Here is a 21908-nt window from a genome sequence, read left to right on the forward strand (position 1 = left end):
CAACCAAACTTCTGACAATATTCTGACTTGCATGAAGCATTCCTCACAGATCAACGCTTTGAGGAGGAAATGGACAGAGTCCCTCATGCTTGTAAAGTTTGGTTTAGCCATCAGCATTAGGAAGTCAAATATCATGGTCCATAAGAATTGAGTACTGGAATAGGTCACTTCCTTTGATCAAAAATGTATCTAATTCAGCCTTGAATATATTCTATGACCCAACCTCCAAAGCCTTCTAGGGACAGAATTACAGAGAATAATGACCATCCAAGAGAAAAGAATTCTCCTCATCTCAGTTTTAAATGAGAGACCCTGTTCCTTAGCTCTGGACACTGGCAAGTGGAAGTATCCCCTGAGCATTTTTCCTGTCTAGTCCCCTCAGGATCTTGTATATCTGTAAAACAATTTTCTAATCTTCAGTGGATATAGGTCCAGTCGTGTTCATGATTTCCTTATATGATAGTTCCTCATCTCAGAAATCTATGAATAGCTTCCATTGAAATCATGCCCTTTCATATGAGAGGAGGCCAAACTGAATACCATACTCCAGATGCAGCCTAATTAAGACCTTTTACAATTGCAGCAAGGCTTTGCTACTTACTTTCAATTTCTCTTGCAATAAAGACTGACATTCTGTTTGCATGCCTAATTAATTTACCTGCACCTGCATCCTAATCTTTTGTGATTCATGCAGCAGGACACTCGCATCCTTCTGAGTACAGAGCTCTGCAGCCTCATTCATTCAAATCAGATATTGCTCTTCCTTTTTTTTAAGATACTTTTTTAAAATTTGTTCAGGAGATGTGGGTTTTGCAAGCTGGGTCTGCATAAATAGTCCATCTCTAGTTATTCATCTACTTGTAGAATCTGTTACAGTTTTTATATTTCTATCTAGCTTTCTTTTATACTCTAGCTGCTCCTTTCTTATTATGTTCTTAGCCATTCTTTACTAGTTTCTACAATCTGAACAACTTTCTTTGTCCCAAAATTGAGAGCTATGTCTTCAGCAATCCCAGTCCCTAAACTCTAGAATTCCCTTCCCAAACCCTCTGGCCATTTACTGCTGTAACTTCTGTTCAAAGCGCTACATATGCAGTAACTATTTGACCAAGGTTTTTGTCACCTAATTTAAAACTTGCAACTCTGACTCAGTGGAAATCTTCATCTAATTAAATTTGTGTGAAGTGCTGGGATGCTTAATTATGTTAAAAACACAATCTAAATCTAAGTTATTGCTGAAATTGTTGCTCATCACAAAGTTGTCAGCAAACAAGCAGCAATTGGGCAATGCAAAGGTAGTGCAGACTTTTTGAGAGTTTGTGGAGAAGTAATGTGCCTTCCACATATATTTTAAACCTGATGTCATGTCTTGAAATAATGTCACTAATAGGCAAAAAATTGGTGAGGAGAGGATGGATCCTGAGACCTTGTGGATCCCTGAAGTAACATGATGTGGGCAGAAATGACAAACAGTTGCTAAAGATGCAGTTGCTCTGACTGGATAAGTGAGGACATGCTCTGACTGGATAAGTGAGGACATGCTCTGCTTGGATAAGTGAGGACATGCTCATCTGTTATGTTTGAAAGCAAGGTTAAAACGAACAAGAAAGAATCATGTGATAGGCATTATTACAAAAAAAGTTTAATTTTGTTAGGGATATCTCAAAGTCACAGAAGGGCTATTTCAAATGGGTTGGAGAACATTGAACTATTGATGATTACAGGAATAACAAATGCGATAGTTCCAGTTAATTACTATTCATACAATAAGTAACAGAAAGTATTATAGGTGCCAGTACTTATAAAAGGAAAAAAAACCTATTTCAGCATATTTTTGTTATTAGTGTTAGAATTAAATCTGCTATAATTGATCTAATTTTCTCATCTTACTTGTAGAGAGTAGTCTGCACTGAAGCACAGATCTGGGAACAGTCTCATATCTAACAAACTTGCCCCTGAAATTTCACATGGTTTCCTTGATAACTTTGGCAGAGAATTCAGAGAACATTGCAATAGGAACATTCAGCCTTTTGGGTTTATTCAACTGTACATTTAGATAACTGTAATCTATTAAAAAGTATGCAGTTCTGGTGAATTTGCACTGTTACTGCTAGGAAAACTGCATAAATGTCTGAAAATAGTTGTTACATGATTCCCTTCATGCCAATCTCCCACTTAAATTCTGTGCTAGGTGTTTAGGAAAACCTGTACTGAGTTTCTAGAGCCTTGTTTCTAAGATGAATGAAGAACAGAAATTCAGTTGGTGATGCTGAAGGGTTAATAGAAATAAAATCATATAGGCCAAGGTGGACATTCAGGGGCCATTGCCAGGTTAGACTCTTTAAATATAGCATCATCACCGCGCATAGCTCAGGGGATTATGACGAGAAAAAAAGTGGGAGAACAAGTCAAATTTTTTTTTTGACACAGAAATTGGAAATCTGCCAGTGTATTTCTCTGACCTTCTTACCTTACACAACAAAATATAAACATCAGAACTGAAATGCCTCAATTCTCCAACATCTATTTAGTATGAATAGAGACGAACTTGTGTTGCAATTTTCTGGACTTTATTCGTTGACATGTAGGTGGGAACCGGATCTGTTATATATTCACATTCACCTGCATCAAGAAGGACAAACTGTGGTCAGATTTTTTTTTCCTGACAAGTGATTAATAACCATGACTTGACTGTAGAAGTCTCTAGTTTGAAGTTTTCAGGAATGCCAAATACAGTCTGTAGAATAACTCTTCAGTTTGATGCAACATTGGAAGCATGCAAGATGGATCAAATCTTCCTTTTCAGTAACTTGAGACAGTTTACCTCTTCAGATCTGGATTTTTTTTTCTGGACTGCTTGTGGAAGAGCTAAAGCCAAGTTTTGGATCTTCCATGTTATCTGGCACAAGACTTGCATCTTCACCTTCCTCTGATGTCAACTGATCAAGGATATCATATGCCAGTTTATATATCTCCTCATTTTCATGCAGCTGTAGTTGTTCAATTATTTGCAAACCTCCACATTCTTCAATTGAGTTTGCTACCAGTTCTGTCTTATCATTTGCTGTATTCAGGATATTACTTAATCCATCCAGCACCACAATAATTATCTGAGGGTCCAGCAGTGTTAGCAGCTTGCAGAAAGGAGCTACTGCATTCTGTTCAATCAAGTAGTCGACCTGATCTTTCCGACCACAATTAGCTAAGTTGGCTATAACCCAGGCAGTTTCTTTCTGAGTAGCATAATCCCCATTTTCCATGAGATTTACAATCAGAGGAACAAGGTTAGCATTAATCACTGCCTGTTCCTGCTGCTGGTTTCCAGCAGTGACATTGGAGAGAAACCATACAGCATCCTTGTTGATTTTCATATTTGGATGAGTTAGTAATGCTGGGAAATGAGAAAGAGCTCCACAGTTCAAAACTACCTGTGCTTGTTCATCAGTACCAGTTACAATATTTCCTACAGCTCGTAATGATGCAGTCTGAATATTGACCTCCGGATGGCTAAAAAGAGGTACCAAACTAGGAACTATTCCTGAATCTATAACCATCTGGATTTGCTCATCTTCAGCATCTGTTATGTAGGACAGGGCCAAAACAGTGTCTATTAAGATATGAATATCATTATGATGAACGAGAACACACAGAGCTGGAAGAATCTCTTGAACAGTTGCCTTTGGCAGGGGAGGGTCTTTCTGACGGCAGAGATTAACAATGACCCATGTGACAGTGCGAAGGAAAGTAACAGGGACTGGAACACTGACAAAAGAAAGCAGGGGCTTTATAATTCCTAGACTAATGACGTAATCTCTACATTTAGATCCATCCGCTATGATGTTGCCTAAAGCCAGAAATGCTTGTTCACACACATCCTGGTGAGGACAACAAAGCAGCCTTAACAAGAGTGGAACTGCATTTGATTTAATCATAGCCTCTGTGTGCTCTGAAGGACCATAAGCAATGTTTGCTAAAGCCCAAACTGCTTCTAACTGCAATTGATGATTATGATCCTGTTCTAGACATCGCATAAGAATTGGAAAAATGCCAGACTTGATTAAATCCTCTATTGGAGGAGCATTATCACTGGACACTAACTCTCTCACAGCTTGCACGCCTCCTAGCTGGACTTCCTGGTTTTCATTAGCTGCATTTTTTACTATTTCTTCTAATGATACATTTTGCACTCTGATATCACCATCAGGATCAGTTTCTTCATTTCCTACAAGGACATTCCTTCGTTTTAAGTAGTGTTCATCCCTTTTGATTTTTCTTAGTTCAACAACGATCTCATTTTGTTGTCGTCTCACAGTCTCCAGATCCCGCCCTTTTTTCTTAAAACTCTTTAGCCTTTGATTATCCAACTTATTGGTATCAGCCATATCCATTTGCTTCTTGGAAAAAAGGACTTGTGTTTAAAAGGAAAGTCAAAGATTCAGTGATTGCAGTTCTCTTATCCAATGTTTCCTCACCTTTAAACTCAGAAATGGACTACTCATTATAATTTCTAAATGGAGTAGATCTGAATTACAAATTCTCTAGGACCATATTGCTATGAAGATTGCAAAAACAACAGTGCCTGTTGACACATCGAACTCCCTTTTATTACCTGTGACTAAGTCCAGTGTGTCATCATACCAGTATTGTGACAGGATCCAAATCAAACCTCCTAGCCAATCAAATCTCAATATTCAGATGAGGCTTCAGTAAACAAATTTAGTTAATACTCTAGGACTAATACTTATTTCAACACATGTGAATGTAAAAGCTAACCACCCATCTAGTTGACACCTTGTTTACATAAAAACCCAGATTAGCAATTGACTCAGAACAATCCAGTTTGAAATCCAGAGCCCACCACATCAGGTGCTATTGAAGGCAGAACAGGGCAAGGGTTACTGCCTGTTTCTCTCATGTCTACTTCAGTTCCTTGTTTTTCCCAAGAATGCTAGATGCAGGTGGTTTAGCTGTAATGTGCTGTGGAGATTCTGTGGACATTGATATGACTCCAGGTTGGTATGCAGCTTCTCTGGTGTCAGAGTCAAGGATATCACAGAGTGGCTGTAGAACTTTCATCTCAGAGAAGGAGGGTGATCAAAGGTTGTGGTCCACTTTGATACAAATAGCATAGCTAGGAAAGGGAATGTGGCCTGGCAGTCAGAATTTAGGGAGCTAGTTAGAATGTTTGCAAGCAGGATATCCAAAGTAATAATCTGTAGATTATTCATAGTGCCACATGCAAATGAAAATGGAAATAGGAGGAAAAAGACAGATAGATGAATGTGTGCCTGGAAGGTTGCTGCAGTAGGGAAGTCTTTAGCTTCCTGGGACGTTTAGACTGGCTGTGGAGAGAATGGTACAAGTATGAGACAGATTGGTTGTAGTAAAGAGTTACTTTGCCAGCACTGTTGAGCATTTAAAATAAGTTATCAAGGGTGTGCGATCCATGAGAAAATACCAGAGAGAAACACAAGCACACAAAATACTGGAAGAGACAGTGCTAGAACAGAGTACGGTAAGTTACTAGGTGAAGTTGGAAAAAAGGAGAAGTGAAAACATTATAAATCGTGGTTACAGTTCATGAACATAGTAAATACATTTGGTGAATTACAGATGTGATTTCACATTGGAATTATCATGATGTGGTATAAGTGGTCTGGTTTAAGGAAGACCTGGACTCAGTATTAAATATTCCTGGAGTAAAGATGCTCAGGAAAGATGGGAAAGGATGAGGAGAACAAAGAACAATACAGCACAGGAACAGGCCCTTTAGCCCTCCAAGCTTGTGCCAAAACATATAAAACTGTCTTCAGTTACAGGATCCGTATCGCTCTATTCCTTTCCTAATCATTTATTCATCCATTTGCTTCTTGAATGCTGCTATTATGTCTGCATCCACCACCTCCTCTTGCAGCAGGCACCAGGCACTCACCATCCTTTGTGTGAAAAATGTGCCTTGCACATCTCTTTAAAACTTCCCCCACTCGCACCTTAAACTCGTCTTTAGTAGTAATTGACCCCTCCACCCTGGGAAAAAGCCTCATACTTTCCACTCTATTCATGCCATTCATAATCTTATAAACTTCTATCAGGTCGCCCCTCAACCTCTTGCGTTCTAGTGAAACCAAACCCAGTCTAACCTCTGATGAAGGGTCTAGGCCTGAAACATCAGTTTTTGTGCTCCTGAGATGCTGCTTAGCCTGCTGTGTTCATCCAGCTTCACACTTTGTTATCCCAGTCTAACCAACATTTCTAGAAAGCTAAAATCCCTCTTCCAGGCAGCGTCCTGGTAAACCTTTTCTGTACCCACTGCAAAGCATCCACATTCCTCTGGTAATGTAGTGACCAGAACTGGATGCAATTTTCTAATTGTGGCCTAACTAAAGTTCCATTGAGCTGCAGAATAACTTTTCTACGCTTACACTTAATGCCACTTCCAATCAAGGCAAGAGTGTCGTTGGCCTTTTTTTTACTACTTTATCTAACTCCTTCAGTGATTTGTGGCACTACACACCTAGATCTCTCTGCATATCAATTCTCCTAAGCATTCTGCCATTCACTGTATAATTTCCAAATGAGCTTGACCTTCCAAAATGCATCACCTCACATTTGTTCAGAAGGATAAATGGATAAATCGTTGAGGTGGTGCACAAGGCAGGTAGGGCATATCTGCACATGGAAGCATTTCTTTGCAATTCCTTGAACCTGTCTTTGTCAAGGAAACAGATAGTACTCAGATGACAAAGTATGAAGCTGGATGAACACAGGAGGCCAAGCAGTATTTTAGAAGCGCAAAAGCTAATACTCCGACCATGGTGACAACGGAGCAAATTCAGTCATGAGAAGGTGCAAAATTTATGAGGAAGAGGAATTGATAAGCTTGTCAGTACTTCTGTAAAATGTACAGGAGAAGAGAGACATGGGTACATATGTGATGCACACATCTTGATCCAGCTGCCATAACTCGTCTAGAATGACCTCTGTTTTGGTCCGTTTATCTAATAAGAGATATCCAGCATTGGAAGTAGTTCACCAGGTTGATCATGGATATGAAGGGATTTTCTTATGAGGTGGTAATGAGTAGTTGGACTTGCATTTGTTGGAGATTAGGAGAATTAGATGGGACATTCTGAAACATTAACGATGCCTAGCAGGCTTGATGGGATCAATGCAGTGAGGTTGCTACCCCTTGTGGGAGAGTCAATAATTTCAGATTAAGGGTTTGCCTATTTTAGACAGAGATAAGGAGGAATTTCTTCTGTCAGAGGTTGATGAATTGTTTACCACTTAAGACTGTCAAAACAGTATAATTAAATATATTCAAGATTAAGACGGATCGAGAATGATTCCAGGAATAAAAGATTTGTCATGTGACGAGTGGTTGAGATCTCTGGATTTGTACTTAATGGAATTTAGAAGGATGAGGGGGGGATCTCATTGAAATTTACAGAAAGAATATTGAGACACTTGGATATAGTGCATGTGGAGAAGAAGTTTCCACTTGGAAGAGACTACGACCCAAGGGCACAGCCACAGAGTGAAGGGATGACATTTTAGAACTGAGATGAAGAGGAATTCTTTCAGAAAGAGGGTGGTTAAATTGTGGAATTCATTGCCCCCACAGCCTTCTGTGGCAATGTCATTGAGTGTGTTTAAGACGGAGATAGATTCTTGCTTAGTAAAGGGATCAAGGATTATGGGGAGAAGGGAGAATGCAGGATAAACAGCGTTGAGAAACATAGTTGAATGGCAGAACAGACTTGATGGGCTGAATAACCTAATTCTGCTCCTATATCTATGGTCTAATCAATAAGGGAATCACATTTCAAGGAGTTAAAGCTAAAAAGTGGAGTTGGTTATTAGATCAGCCATGATTTCATTGAATGGCAGAATGACATTAATGAGCAGAACAGCCTGCTTCTCCTATGTCTTATGGTCTCATTCTTTCTCTCAATTTGTCTTGTAACCACCTTGTCACATGCCTTACCTGTCTGTACATGCATCCGTCTGAACCCCTCAGCTCTACCCTGTTTCCAATGCCCACTGTATGTCTGCAGCTTGTCATTCCCCACTGGGGAGTGTCACATACAGACAAACAATTGGACAAGTGCAAACAGGAGCTTTTATTTACAGAAAGCAAAAAAGAACACAAACCAAATCAATAGTAGTTGAAGTTCACTCCACAATGTAAACCAGATTTTGGCACCATGATAAAACAATATTTTACAGTCCATAATTGTCTACAGCACTCAGCTCTCATCTTTTTGGAACCAGTGTAAATTACATTATTTCTGCTTTAGTCCCCAGTGCAGCTGAAACCCTTCATTGACTGTCCTGCTACTCGGATGCTATCTGACCTGCTGTGTTTGTCCAGCTCCAAGTTTATCAACTCTGGCTCCAGTATCTGCAGTATTATCTGCTAGTCACTGGAAACCAATACTGTGAAGTCTCCTCCAAGGATGCCCACCTTGAAGATGTTTTCCTCCTCCCACCGAAGACAGCTCAGTAAATCTCTCTCCCACTGCCTGCCCCCACCCCACCCCAACCCCCAGTTATCTCTTCTGCCCTTAAGCTGTTCAGCCACATTCTGAAGCAATCTTGCAACTACAGCCACATCTTCTTCCTTAGTAGCTGTCTACACAACTAGCTCATCCCCCATAGACTCCAAATAACTGTCAGACCTTCATAATTTGGACCCAAACTTGACAATTGTTCTATGTAGTGCCTCCAGAAATGGTTCTCCCTGCAGATTCTCAGCTTCATATTCTCTACCTGCATCAACATCTTCTCTCCTAGCAGTCAGCCTTGCCCCAGCTCAAGGCCTCCCTCTCCCAGACCTGCAGAGGACTTCCACTGTTCTCTTTCCTCAAAATGATCCACACCCTCAACAAGTGCTTTTCTCCGCTCTACCAGACATCAAAAACTGTAAGTAGACCAAACTCTGTCATACTTACCTTTAGCCACAGACCTCCTCAACCATTCTAAATCCTAACCCCACCTTCGACCTTCTCTGGGATCAACCTGACATCATTGACCATGCGGTTGCTCTCATCACTCCTAATGACCATGTGGATGAAGGGCTTCAGCCTGAAATGTTCACTTTCCTGCTCCTCTGATGCTGGCTGACCTGCTACGTTTGTCCAGCTCCACTTTTATTGAAAAAAGGGATACATTTTAGCAACAAAGAACCAGATACTGAAGCCTAAAACAGTAGAGCAAACATTAATAGGATATTTAACGATTAACAAAGCCATCCAAACCATCAATAGCCATCAAGCATGATCTCTTGATTGACAAAAGCTATAGGAAGATCCTGAAGCTGGGTGAAAAGATACAAAAATAGGACTTGCCTGTAGATCATTTAGGATACCTTCTAAGGTGACTGTCATGTCAAACGCCAGAGATCAGCTGATTGCCCAGAGAGAGTGAGAGGGAGGAAGAGAGTAGTTTCTCAGTCCCACAGGCAGAAAGGGAGAGAGCAATTGTGTAAATCCACAGTTTGGAAGTTTGGAAATGTACACAGGAGGTTTCACAATCTTGGGGCTGAATAGGATTAGAGATAGAGATTACAAGGAAATTTCTGAAGAAGGGTCTAGGCCCAAAACATCAGCCTTCCTGCTCCTCTAATGCTGCTTGGCCTGCTGTGTTCATCCAGCTTTACACCTTGTTATCTCAGATTCTCCAGCATCTGCAGTTCCTACTATCTCTGAAATAGGATTAGAGATAGTGTTTTTTAGCATTAAAAGCTATTCTAACTAATTTCCTTATAAAATTGAGACTGTTTGTATTGGTACTAGCTTATATTGCTAGTGATTTGAATGTTTTCGTGGGATACCTGGGCAAATTCATTCATAACATTCTGGTTGGAGTTGTCTAACTTGTTCAAGTGGGGACTGGACAGTATTTGGTGTTCCTCGGTGGACTTTGATATGAAATGATCATCAGATCCTCAAAGTTGATCCCATCAGCCTGCTATCCTCAGAATTCAGCCTGACCTGTGCTTAAGAGGGTAAACTCAGCATGCGAAAACCAGGTTTTAAGTGAGTAAATGAGAATACAGGCAGCTGAAATTGGCCTATAACCCAGGCCTGTAGCCAGAGTGAGCAAAGCACAAGCTTGAAAAGTGACGCAGGGTATAGAGGGACTGTGAGGAAGTCAGTGTAGAGGGTTGGGTTTTTACCTCTTGTGTGGGATCCCTTGTGATGTTGGCAGCTGTTGACACCCCTATGTACTCCACTACCCCTACTGAAATGAATGCCAGGTCATAGAGTCATATACCACTGAAACAGACGATTTCAGTCCAACTAGTCCATGCTGACCATAATCTCAAACTAAACTAGTCTGATCTACCTTAGCTCATATTCCTCCAAATATTTCATATTCATCCACCTATCCAAATGTCTTTTCAATATTGTAACTGTACCCGTATCTACTACTTCCTGTGAAAGTTCAATCTGCAAACACTGTCTAAAAAAGGTTGTCCCCCATGTCTTTTTTAAATCTTTCTCCTGTCACCTTAAAAATATGCCCTCTAGTCTTGAAGTCCCCCACCTTAGGGAAAAGACTTCTGCCCATTCACCTTATCTACATCCTTTGTGACTTGGTAAACCTCTTAGTGTTTAAACAATACCTGGAACAAGCGGCAGATGTTGGGTCAAGAACCTACTGATAGATATAATGCACAGGTGCAGGAAACTCCAAGGTCAGGCTACAACAAAGAGTTAAAGATCTTTCTCTGGGTAGTTGTAGAAGGTGGTCGTTGTGCTCCAGTTCTAAAGATCATAGAGAGGGTGCAAGAAGAATTTAGCTGGAGACTTACCCCAACTGCAGCCACTTCTCATGCCTTAATAATATAGAATCATAGAATCCATACAGTTTGAAGTACGCCATTTGGCCCATCAAGTGCACACCGACCCTCTGAAGACCATCTCATTCAGATCCACCCCCCTACTCTATTCTTGTGACCCTGATTTTCCCCTGACTAAACCATCTAGCCTGCATGTCCTGGCCACTCTGGAGCAATTTAGTAAGGCCAATCCACCTAATATGCACACCTTTGGACATGGAAGAGAAATCCAGAAAAGTACTCGGCAGTAATACGCTTCCTAGCAAAACGGAACAAGTGCCCCTGACCCAACATGGGAGGACACTCTCAAACAATATATTTTTTTCAAAAATGGCCCATATGAACAGAATTCTGTACTGATGCATATGAACTGTGGGCTATGGAATCCAAGACCCAAGACATATGATGGGAAACACATAAATTAGGGAAGGGGGCCACTTAGGTAACCACAGCAATAGCACACAGATTCTCACGGCTGATTAACCAAGATTAGACTGCTGTGGAAGCAGTGAGAAATCATTACTGATGGACTGGAAAAGTTAAAACTTGTAGGTAAAGAGCGGCCACCAAATCCTGAATCAATGCAAAACATAGCCATTACAACCCACCAGTTGGTGAGGTGACTTTTGAATTGGGGTTCTAATATATAAATTCATCCATGGATTTGGTTCCCCTCGAATCTAGCTATGGTGCTAATTATACTCACCTTAATATACCTCAATATACTGGCAGTTAAGATTACAGGCTGGAAGACAGATATCCCTACAGATGGGCATGCTCACTATGAATAATGCCTGCACATGTGCAAAGGGTTAGAAGATAGATGGAACTGTCAGAGTTATCATTATTCTTACTTCTGTTTGTTCTGGTTATTGAATGTTGTCTAGGCATCATGACCTTGTATGGATTATCACAACAGGAATTTTCTTTACTGAATTTTGTATGGACCTAAACCTCATGACTCTGGAAGGGTTATTATAGCAAGATTTTCTGTTTGTTCTATAAATAGTTATACCACTTACCAGACGTATGATTATGGGCCTGACCAATGTACACAATGGCTTTCACATTAACACATAGCCTCCACTGGGAAAACCAAAACCAACTTCTACAATTAAGTTTGAACTTCTTTTGCATAAGCTTCTTCCTGTTAAAAATGAGGGAAATATTACAGATTCCTGACTGCTAAAATAGTTTACCAGTGGTAGTCGTGGAAGCGGAGTCATTAGTGACATTTAAGCGACTGCTGGACATGCACATGGACAGCAGTGAATTGAGGGGAATGTAGGTTGGGTTATTTTATTTTTGGATTAGGATTATTCCACGGCACAACATCGTGGGCCGACGGGCCTGTACTGTGCTGTATTTTTCTATGTTCTATGTTCTATGTCCTAAACAGCAAGTGATGCTAGGTACATAGGCCAAGTAAAATTCTGAACTCTCAGAAGCCGGAAACAAATAGCAACTGGGTGCTAAAGACGTTAGCACAGTGTCATATTCCCCAAGAGATTCTTTCCTGTCAACAGTCATCCTGGATAGACCTAGCTCATCAACTAAACAAGGAGGAATGATTATTAATAATCGAGAACCAGACACTGAAGCCTAAAACAATGGAACAAACATAAATAGGATATTTAGCGATTAACAAAACCATTCAAATGTCCTGCCAAAGGGTTTCAGCCCGAAATGTTGACTTTACTGTTCCTCAATGCTGTCTGACCTGTTGTGCTTTTCCGGCCTCACACCTATAGCCTCTGGCTTCCACCATCTGTAGCCCTCATTGCCTCCATTCAAACCATTGATAACCATTAAGCAGGATCTCTTGAAGGCTAAAGCTGCAGGAAGATCCAGAAGCTTGGGGGAAAAAATATAAAAACAGGACTTACCTATAGATCTGAGGAGACTGGTGTGGCAAATGGTAGAGACCAGCTGACCATCGAGGGAGAGAGAAAGAGAAAGGGCAGCTTTGCAAACCCAGAGACAGAGAGGGAAAGAACAACAACCAATAACAGACTCAGGAATTTTTGTAAGCTTAGGGTCAAGTAGGATTAGAGATGGCGTTTAGATTTAAAGTCTTTTTTTTTCAACTTGTTTCCTCATAAAGTTGAGACTCTTTGCACTAGTACTGGCTTGTGTTCATAGTAATTTGACCACTCTGGTATTGTGGGCAAATTTGATCATAACATTCTGGTTGGATTTGTGTAACTTGTTTAGAGGGACTAGACAACACTGTTGACACATTGATCTTGTAGCTGCCCTTCAGTGCTAGATGCTGATGCACCTTACAATGTAACTCTATGCTTCATGAATAGCCTGCCAGTGTATTGGAGAGGTACCGTGACAGTCAGGAGAGGGAGCCAGTGGATACTAATGCCTGTGGACGAAGGGCGCATGTGGCTGATGCTTGTGAATCATTCCGAGACACATTTTGATCATGCTCAAGTTGAAGTTTGTTCAAAGCATTCAGCGAGCTGAATCTGTCAGGATTTGTAGAAACATGGCCATTGGGAACATCCTTCCTGCATTTACCTTGGCTCATCCCATCACTGATCCAGGTCTCTCGTATGTCATTCCTGCGATCCCAGGAATCAGTCTGCTAAAACTTGATTGCACTCCATTCAGAGCGTCCTTTTTCAGATAATGAAACCAAAACTGCACACAGTACTTCACATATGGTCTCACCAATTGCAGCAAGACCCCACTGCTCCTGCCTCCCCTCCTATCATCTGCTGCCCCAGCATTGTTATATTCAATGACTGGTGTATAACGATCTCCAGGTCTCATTGCACCTTCCCCTTTCCCAATCGTTGTGTGTCAAGTTTTCTTGACATTCACATTGTTTGGTGAGTTTTGTCAACTAGAAAGCTAAATATCAAGGTATGCTATCCACAAGGCATTTAATAAGCAATAATGGTCCTTAATTAGCAACTCATCACTGCCTAGCAAGAACCTCACAACATCACTTGTGAAAAGCTTAGAAAATGGGATAAATTTCTCTTGCCTTCAAGAGAGGCCTCACCAGATATCTTGTCCAATTCTGCCACACACCTCACCATCATCCATGGCCACTCAGACAACTATAAGCTTCCACCAAGCACATTTTTTTCAAAAGTGATGTGATTGCACAAACCTTAAGCCCAGCTTCCTCAGTGGCCTGTGGATTTTGCAGCAAGCTTGTTTTTTGGTGTTTGCAAGCAGCTGTAATGTGAGTGAAAGTCTCATTTGAAAATTGTGGTCACATATCCAGATGTACCCATTCAAAAAAAAAGTTAAAGGATCATGGTCTGTACAAATAATAATCTTTGCAGAGTTGTTGGATATGTAGAGTCTAGAATATTGTTGGAGAGGTGTCAAACTATATGTCTGTCTTCCCATTGTTGAATATTTCTGTTGGCATGAATTCAGTTTTAGTTAGAATGGTAACTGGTCATTTGATATTTCATTTTCCTGTAATAACACAGTGTCATATGATGATGTTAACATCAACAGCCAGTTAAAACAGTTTAGCATAATCCTGTGCTACTAAAACCTCTGAAATTCCTATGTCTATTCAAATTTCTTATCTTTCTTTAACAAACTTGACAAATGACCACTACCATGCTGAAAGTTGGAACAAATATCTGATAGTGCCCACTTAGGCTACTTACTGTGAAATTTCTTATTTCATCTCAGAAATTGAAAAATATGAAGTTAACTTATTTTTGCTTCTCTAGGTACTTCTTGGCCTCGTTCTGTGGTGTAGCCCAAATAAATTGCTTTTCCTTTGGAAAATTAACTTTTGCCCAACTTTAAGACTAAATTTGCTAGTTGCAGCCAATTAAGCAATTCATTCAACTGTTGTAAAATGTCACTCCCATGTTTGTCTAATTACAACTGAATCATCAATATTTACAACATGCTTGCATAATCCTTCAATGATCTTGGTGATTAATCATTGAAAAGTTTCCAGTAGATTTCACAGTCTGAATGGCATGACTTTAGACTATGTCCATCTGAGGTTACAGAAGCTGGTATTACTTTGGCTGTAAAAATCGTTCAAATTTTTATCCATTGCTTATGCAGCCCTCTCAGTATTGTCCTCCAAATGTTGAATCAGTTACGAACACAACCTTTGTTACTATAGAACTTGTGATAATCTCTATGTAGTGCTGTCATTCGTGTGATTTCAGAACTATCATTACAGATGAGCTCCAGTTACTGTGACTTTGCTTCGTAATGTCTTCGTCCATCATGTACTGATCTTTTCCCTCACTTGGACTAATATCTCTGTGTTGAGTCTGTAAGTAAATTGGTTTATGGGTGAAATGTCCCCTTGTGATAAAGGCATATTATAAGTTATTATTATTTGGAACTTGGATTCTGAAGTAGATGTGAATGGTTTTGGTCGCAAAGGTGACTTTAGTTTAGAATGGTCAAAGTCATGTTTAAAACTGAATTTTAAAACAGCATTTTTTGGGAAGGCGTATGATTTAAGCTAAATTACTTGATAAGCTGTCTTGGGAACTTTTTGCAAAATTGAGTTTCCATAAAAAGAGGGACTGGCACTGGGACTGACAAATAGGTTTTTGTCAGAGAATAAAAGATCCATATTCACAGAAGGGTGGTCGGTCTTGGCGGTCTCCAGGGCATCAGAGCTGGAAAGAAGTCTTCGGGGTTTTTTTTAACCAGTTCAAATAAACCTGAGGTTTTGCTTAAGGGTTTCGTGAGCTTACTGGTCTGTATCTCTGGACAAGATAGAATTATATCTGGCAGAAATACTTCAAAAATACATTCTTGCAACTTTATCAGTTGAGCCAGAAGTGAAGATAGCACCGAGGTTGAATGTCTGTAAAGGGTTTTGGTGGAGGAAAAAGTATGAATCTTTCTCGTTGTTATCTATGATGAAACCTGTCAAAATTGTTATTTATATAGTTTTTTTGCATAATAAACTTAAGCCCTTTTGCCAAACGTACATTGGCAGCCTCCTTTCTTTAATCTGGTCTTAGAATATAGATGTTGCTAGCTGGGCTAGTGTTTATTACTTATCCCTAGTTGCCCTTTAGAAGGTAGTGAGCTGCCTTTTTGAACCAATAGAATTCATTTCTGAAAGGTAGAACCACAATGTTGTGATGGAGAGAGTTCCAGGATTTTTACTCAACAAAACTGAAGAAATGGTGATATATTTCGAAGCCAGTATGAGTTGCTTGCAGGTGGTGATGTTGCCATGAATCAGCAGCCATTGTCCTTTTAGATGGTGGTGGTTGTGGGTTTTGCTGGAGCTGTCTAAAGAGCTTAGGTGAATTTGTCCAATGCATCTTGGAGATGGTATCACAACTGTGACTGAGTGTTGGTGGTGAAGGCAGTGGTTTTTCGTGGATGTGGTGCCAATCAAACAAGCTGCTTTGTCCTCGAGATAAGAACTGCCAATGCTGAAGTCAGAGATAACACAGAGTGGAGCTGGAGGATCACAGCAGGCCAGGTAGCATCGGAGGAGCAGGAATACTGACGTTTCGGGTCAGGACCCTTCTTCAGGAGAAGGGCCCTGAACCAAAATGTCAAATTTCCTGTTCCTCTGATGCTGCCTGATCTGCTGTGCTCCTCCAGCTCCACACTTTGTTATCTCGGACTCCAGCATCTGCATTTCTTTTTATCTTGGGTTGGATTTGTCCTGCTTTTTGAGCATAGGACATCTCTGGGAAATTTTCCACAATAATAGATGGTTGCGAGTGTTGTAGCTGCACAACAGCTTGAGTAACGGCGCAACAATTTCTGGAACACATGTCTTCAGTAGTATTGTAAGAATGTTATCAGGGATTTTTTGTATCTCCGACCATTTCTTAATGTCACATGAGTGAATCAAATTGACTAAAGACTGACATCTGTGATGCTGATGACTCAGATTTCATTGAGGACGGGGACATTTTTGAACCCGTGCCTCCAGTGGGTTGTTTAATTGTCCAAACAGCATTCAGGACTAGATGTGGTAAAACTGCAGTTCTTAGATCTGATTTGTTGTTTGTGGAATTGGTTAGCACAGCCTATCACTTCCTGTTTCTGCTGTTTTGCATGTAAGTAGTCCTATGTTGGCTTCACCAGACTAATGCTCACTTTTAGATGTACCTGGTATTGTTCCTGACATGTCCTCCTGCACTCTTCATTCAACCACGGTTGATTCCCTGGCTTGATGATAATGGCTGAGTGGAGAATATGCTGGGTCATGAAGTTGAAGATTGTGCTGGAGTACATTTCTGCAGCTGATGGCCCACAGCACCTCATGGATGCCAAGTCTTGGGTTCTGGTTCTGACTTCTGCTTGAAATCTGTCACATTTAGCACAATGATACTACCACGCAATATGATGGAGAATATTCTCAATGTGAATATGGAATTTTATCTCCACAAGGATTTTTGGTGGTGACTGTTGCTAATACTATCATATACAGATGCATCTGCGACAGATAGATTGGTGAAAATGAGGTCAGATATGTTTTTCCCTTCAACCTTGTCAAGCACCAGTCTCTCTTAGAACATATGAAAGGTCCTGACCTGAAATGTTGACTTTCCTGCTCTTCTGATACTGCCTGACCTGCTGTGTTCCTCCAGCTGCACACTGTGCCAACTCTTTTAGGACATGACTAGCTCAATTAGGATTCCCAGATCAATTCCCTATTATTGGATACAACAATTCACTATTCTGCTGTGATGTTCTGCAGGTCTGACCTGCTAGTGGGTCATGGCACACCCAGGAACAGTGGTGTCCAGAAAGTTTTATGATATTATTCCATGAGACTGAGAGAGACAGCTCTCCCAGTTTAGGCATGAGCCCCAAATTCTGGTAAGGAGGACTTTACGCGGTCAAATTTCTCATGTTTTGTGTCAGTGCTAGCTCACCTGGTTTTATTTATTTCTTTCCTATTTTCGCAGCTTGCTAGACAATTTCAGGTTAAGGGTCAACTACAGTGTTGTTAGTCTGGAGATACATGTAAGTCAGACCAAGTAAGGACATCAGTGAGCCAGGTGGAACCAGTTGTTATGGCAGTAGATAGTCATTATTACTCTCTTAATTCCAGATTTCTTAAAAAATTCAAATCCCCTGGTCTGTTGTGGTGGAATTCAAGCCCCTGATCCAAAAATTACCACTACAATTTCATCTCCCCTTATTTACTTACTAATGTAAATTATAAGTAAACAATCCCTGCAGAACACCACTTCCAACCTTTGCAAATTTGCAAGTTTATCTCTCTGAATATTTAATTCATAAGAGCTTGTCATTCAACACTGAGCTCATTGTAGTTCAATCTCCCTTTCTACAAAGAATTCATTGGAGAATTAACAAAAGTTCCGTTCTTCTGTATCTGTGTTACGTCAATGCTTTATTATAGTTTTAATTCATCTCCTGTATGCGTAAGCAGAATAATGCATCTTATAATTTATTTATCAGTGGAAAACTAAATCTCTCAATATCTAGTGTGCACATCAATTGCCAAGAATGTAAAGAGCACGGCTTTTTTGCAGATTATGGTGTGTATTTCACATATTTTAAGTAACATAAGTAATTTCAGAACAATGTTAACAGGATGATTTATTGCCCTTTCCAAGTGTAATTGATAAAGGTGACACCGGCAGAATAGAATAACTCGTTACCAGTAATGAATACAAATTAGTGCACAGGCCTAATGCCACATTGAGAATTGGTATTTATTTCAGTAAGTGTCATTTACCTTATTCCTGTTGTATTTTTAATGTACCAACAACAATAAAGAATGCAATTCATTAATGTGATCAGAGTCAGCCTAGTTGATGCTGGTCCTTTGGCAAATAGCCAGAAAGTATCTGGAGCAGGAGGGGCCTTTCAAACATCCCACTCTTAATGAGGCAATGAGCACATGTGAATGTAAAAAATGCTACCATCAAAAAAGATGCAGCCAGCTTCTGCTGAAAGTGCTGAGTGGATGAGCTATCACACCCTCCTGCTAGGGTCCCCACCATTACAAATGCCAGCCCTTCGGCATTTTTATTTAATATCTGGAAGTGCGGCCACTTTGGTTCACTCCACTTGAAATCAAGAAGCAGCTAAGTTTACTGGATAGCACAAAGGCTATGGGCCCTGTCAGGATTCTGACTATGAAGCTGAAGACTTATGCCCAGAATTAACAGCACTTCCATCCAAATTCTTCTGGTGCAGTTGTAACATTGACATTTATGCTTAGACTTGAAGTGGAAAATTGTTCAGTTATGTCCTCTACACAAAAAGTAGGACAAATCCAATCTGGCAAATTACTGCCTCAGTCTATTCTCAACAATGTAATAGAAGATGTCTTTGAGAACACTAGAAAGTAGGAATTACTCACTAGTAATCTGATATTGATGTTCTGTTTGGGTTCATCACTTTGTTCCGGACCTCATTACAGCCTTATCCCAGACATAGCCAATACCTGTGGGCAATTAGTCTGACATCTCCTGGTTTTACGTGCTCCCACAAGATAAGCAGACTCAGGCCTAATTACCACCTAGATGGGAGGTTTTAAAAAGACTCTTCTGCGGCAGTGGTAGTATTCCTACCTGTGGACCAGAAGTCTTGGGTTAAAGTTCAATCTGTGTGAACAAAAATTAAAAATATGTCCAAGCATGGACAGAAGAGCTGAATTCCAGAGGAAAGATTAGATTGACTGCCCTTAACATCAAGGATGCATTTGACAGCGTTAGTATCAATGACCCAAAGTATGTTTGAAGTCAATGGAAATGTGCTTGAAAATATGACTGCTTGAGTTGTACTTAGGGCAAAGAAAGATAGTGTGGAGCCAATCACCTTGGCCCCAGGTTTGCTGACTTCTGCCTAGTTGATGGTGGACAGGTCTTGGGGAGTCAGGAGGTGAGTTATTTGCTGCAGTATTCCTAGCTTCTGACCTTCTCTTGTAGCCATTATGTTTATGTGGCATGTCCAGTTGAGTTTTTTGGTGAATGATAACCCCCAGGTTGTTAGCTGTGGTGTTCAGTGGTGGAAACACTGAATGTCAAGGGGTGGTGGTTGGATTGTCTTTTATTGGAGATGGTCATCACCTGGTATTTGTGGGATGCAAATGCTACTTGCCACTGTCAACCCAATTTTCCAGATTTTGCACAATCATTGGTGAACATTCCCACTTCTGACTTTATGATGGAGCGGAGGTCATAGATGAAGATGGTGGGACCTTAGATGGTACCCTGAGGAATTCCTGCAGAGCTGTGGCAGCATGGTGGCTCAGTGGTTAGCATTGCTGCCTCACAACGCCAGGGACCCGGGTTTGATTCCACCCTCGGGTGACAGTGTGGAGATTGCACATTCTCCCCATGTCTGTGTGGGTTTCCTCCCACAGTCCAAAGATGTGCAGGCTAGGTGGATTGGCCATGCTAAATTGCCCGTCATGTTCAAGGATGTGTAAATTAGGTGTGTTATGTGGGATGCTCTGAGGCTCGGTGTGGACTTGTTGGGCTGAAGGGCTTGTTTCCACATAGGGATTCTATGATCTATGTCCTGAAGCTGAGATGACTGACCTGAAACAGCTATGACCATCTTCCTTAGTGCCTGGTACAAGTCCAACTAGTGGAGAGTTTTTCCTCAATTCCCAGTGAAACAGATTTTCTAGGGCATGTTGATTTTTGAAATTTCTGCACAAGGGTCCAGGCCCGAAATGTCACCTTTCCTGCTCCTCTGATGCTGCTTGGCCTGCTGTGCTCATCCAGCTCCATACCTTGTTATCTCATATTGTGGAATGGTCAGGGTAATATTTGGTTCAGTAAGTTTTTGACAAGTTCAGTTGACCCTCAGTTATTTATTTTCATATGGCTGGCAGGCTGCCACGTTCACCCTCCTGTAATATCAGGCTGAGCATGGTGGGGGGGGGGGGGCGATGGGGGAAGGTGGAGTGAAAGTCACTCGACCTATTTTACATGATACCCACCCAATGAAAACAGACCTGACAAAGGCATGTAATATCTAGCCCTCAGTATACTACGTAGTCAGTTAAAACATTTCCACAGATGTATGCTGAAATTAGCCTCTCCTCTCTTCCAAAGTTACAGCCCAAGGAATAAAATCCCTGTAGAAATTCAAGTCACTAGTAATCAGTAATATCAAGGAGATATGAGATTTAGGTTCTTGGGCTCCTTACTGGGTTTTCCTGGCACTGAGGGATGCTTCTTGCCTTTGGTGGAGGTTCTTGGAGGTTTGCAATACCATGGAAAGAATGCTGATGAGGTAGAAATGTGGAAAAGTAATTCAAAGCTTGCTAGAGCCAGTGGGGTTGTGGTGTGGAGGTGATAGCCAGGGATTGAGTGGAATTAAATGTTCTAAATCAGACTGAGACAGTGTTTCAAAAATTAAATTTGATTACATTGTGAAGTATGTAATTTTTAATTTTAAGGGAAGACATATTCAAAACATTCCATATTTTATTTACTGAAAGCGAATTATTTTTCCTCAAAGTGATTTGATTTTGGCAATAAATTATGTTACAAAATGGTTTCATATGACTCTCCATTGTGAGATGTTTGAACGCAAAATCACATTGAAAATAATTTGTAACAACTGTTTATATATTAAAATATGTTGAACAAAATCATGTTGTGGGCATAAAGTGCCTGCCATACATAATACTTATCAGTTGTAGTTAAACCACATAGGAAAATAAGTTTCGGTATAAGTTTCAACTAAATTTGCAATTGGTCTGAGTCTTAAATAATATATCTTGTTGCTATCATATCTGGAAATGAGCAAATCTGACCATTAACTGTTAATCATAAATTGCCCAACTGCTTATGGCCATTTGGTGAGTATAATCTACAATGTATAAACTGGTTACAGAGTTACAAATGACTTCAAAAACTCACTTGGCAGTGCTTCTAGTATTCAGAGGTTTGAACAATAATTTGAATGTTGACATAACAAGATGGAAAGGGAAGTGCTGTTCGGGAAATGTTGACTTGGATTTAGGGGAACTATATTCACTGTAATGACTTTGATTACCCCAGGACTTTTGCTTTGCAATTCAAACTATGGCAGTGATACTTGAAAATGAACATATTTATCAGCCTGGATCTCCAGT

At 40.4% G+C, this 21908-nt stretch overlaps 2 protein-coding genes across 2 annotated transcripts in view; one reads left to right on the plus strand and one right to left on the minus strand.

Moving 5' to 3' along the window:
- The window catches only part of ablim2 (actin binding LIM protein family, member 2), a 333460-nt gene that overhangs the window by 129357 nt on the left and 182195 nt on the right, over positions 1 to 21908 (plus strand). The window lies entirely within an intron of this gene.
- Positions 2829 to 4382, minus strand: LOC125453454 (importin subunit alpha-3-like). Its single transcript, XM_048533092.1, has one exon. The coding sequence runs from the start codon at positions 4380 to 4382 to the stop codon at positions 2829 to 2831; it is 1554 nt and encodes a 517-aa protein (XP_048389049.1).

This window comes from Stegostoma tigrinum, chromosome 1 (assembly GCF_030684315.1).
Source record: "Stegostoma tigrinum isolate sSteTig4 chromosome 1, sSteTig4.hap1, whole genome shotgun sequence".
NCBI lineage: Eukaryota > Metazoa > Chordata > Chondrichthyes > Orectolobiformes > Stegostomatidae > Stegostoma > Stegostoma tigrinum.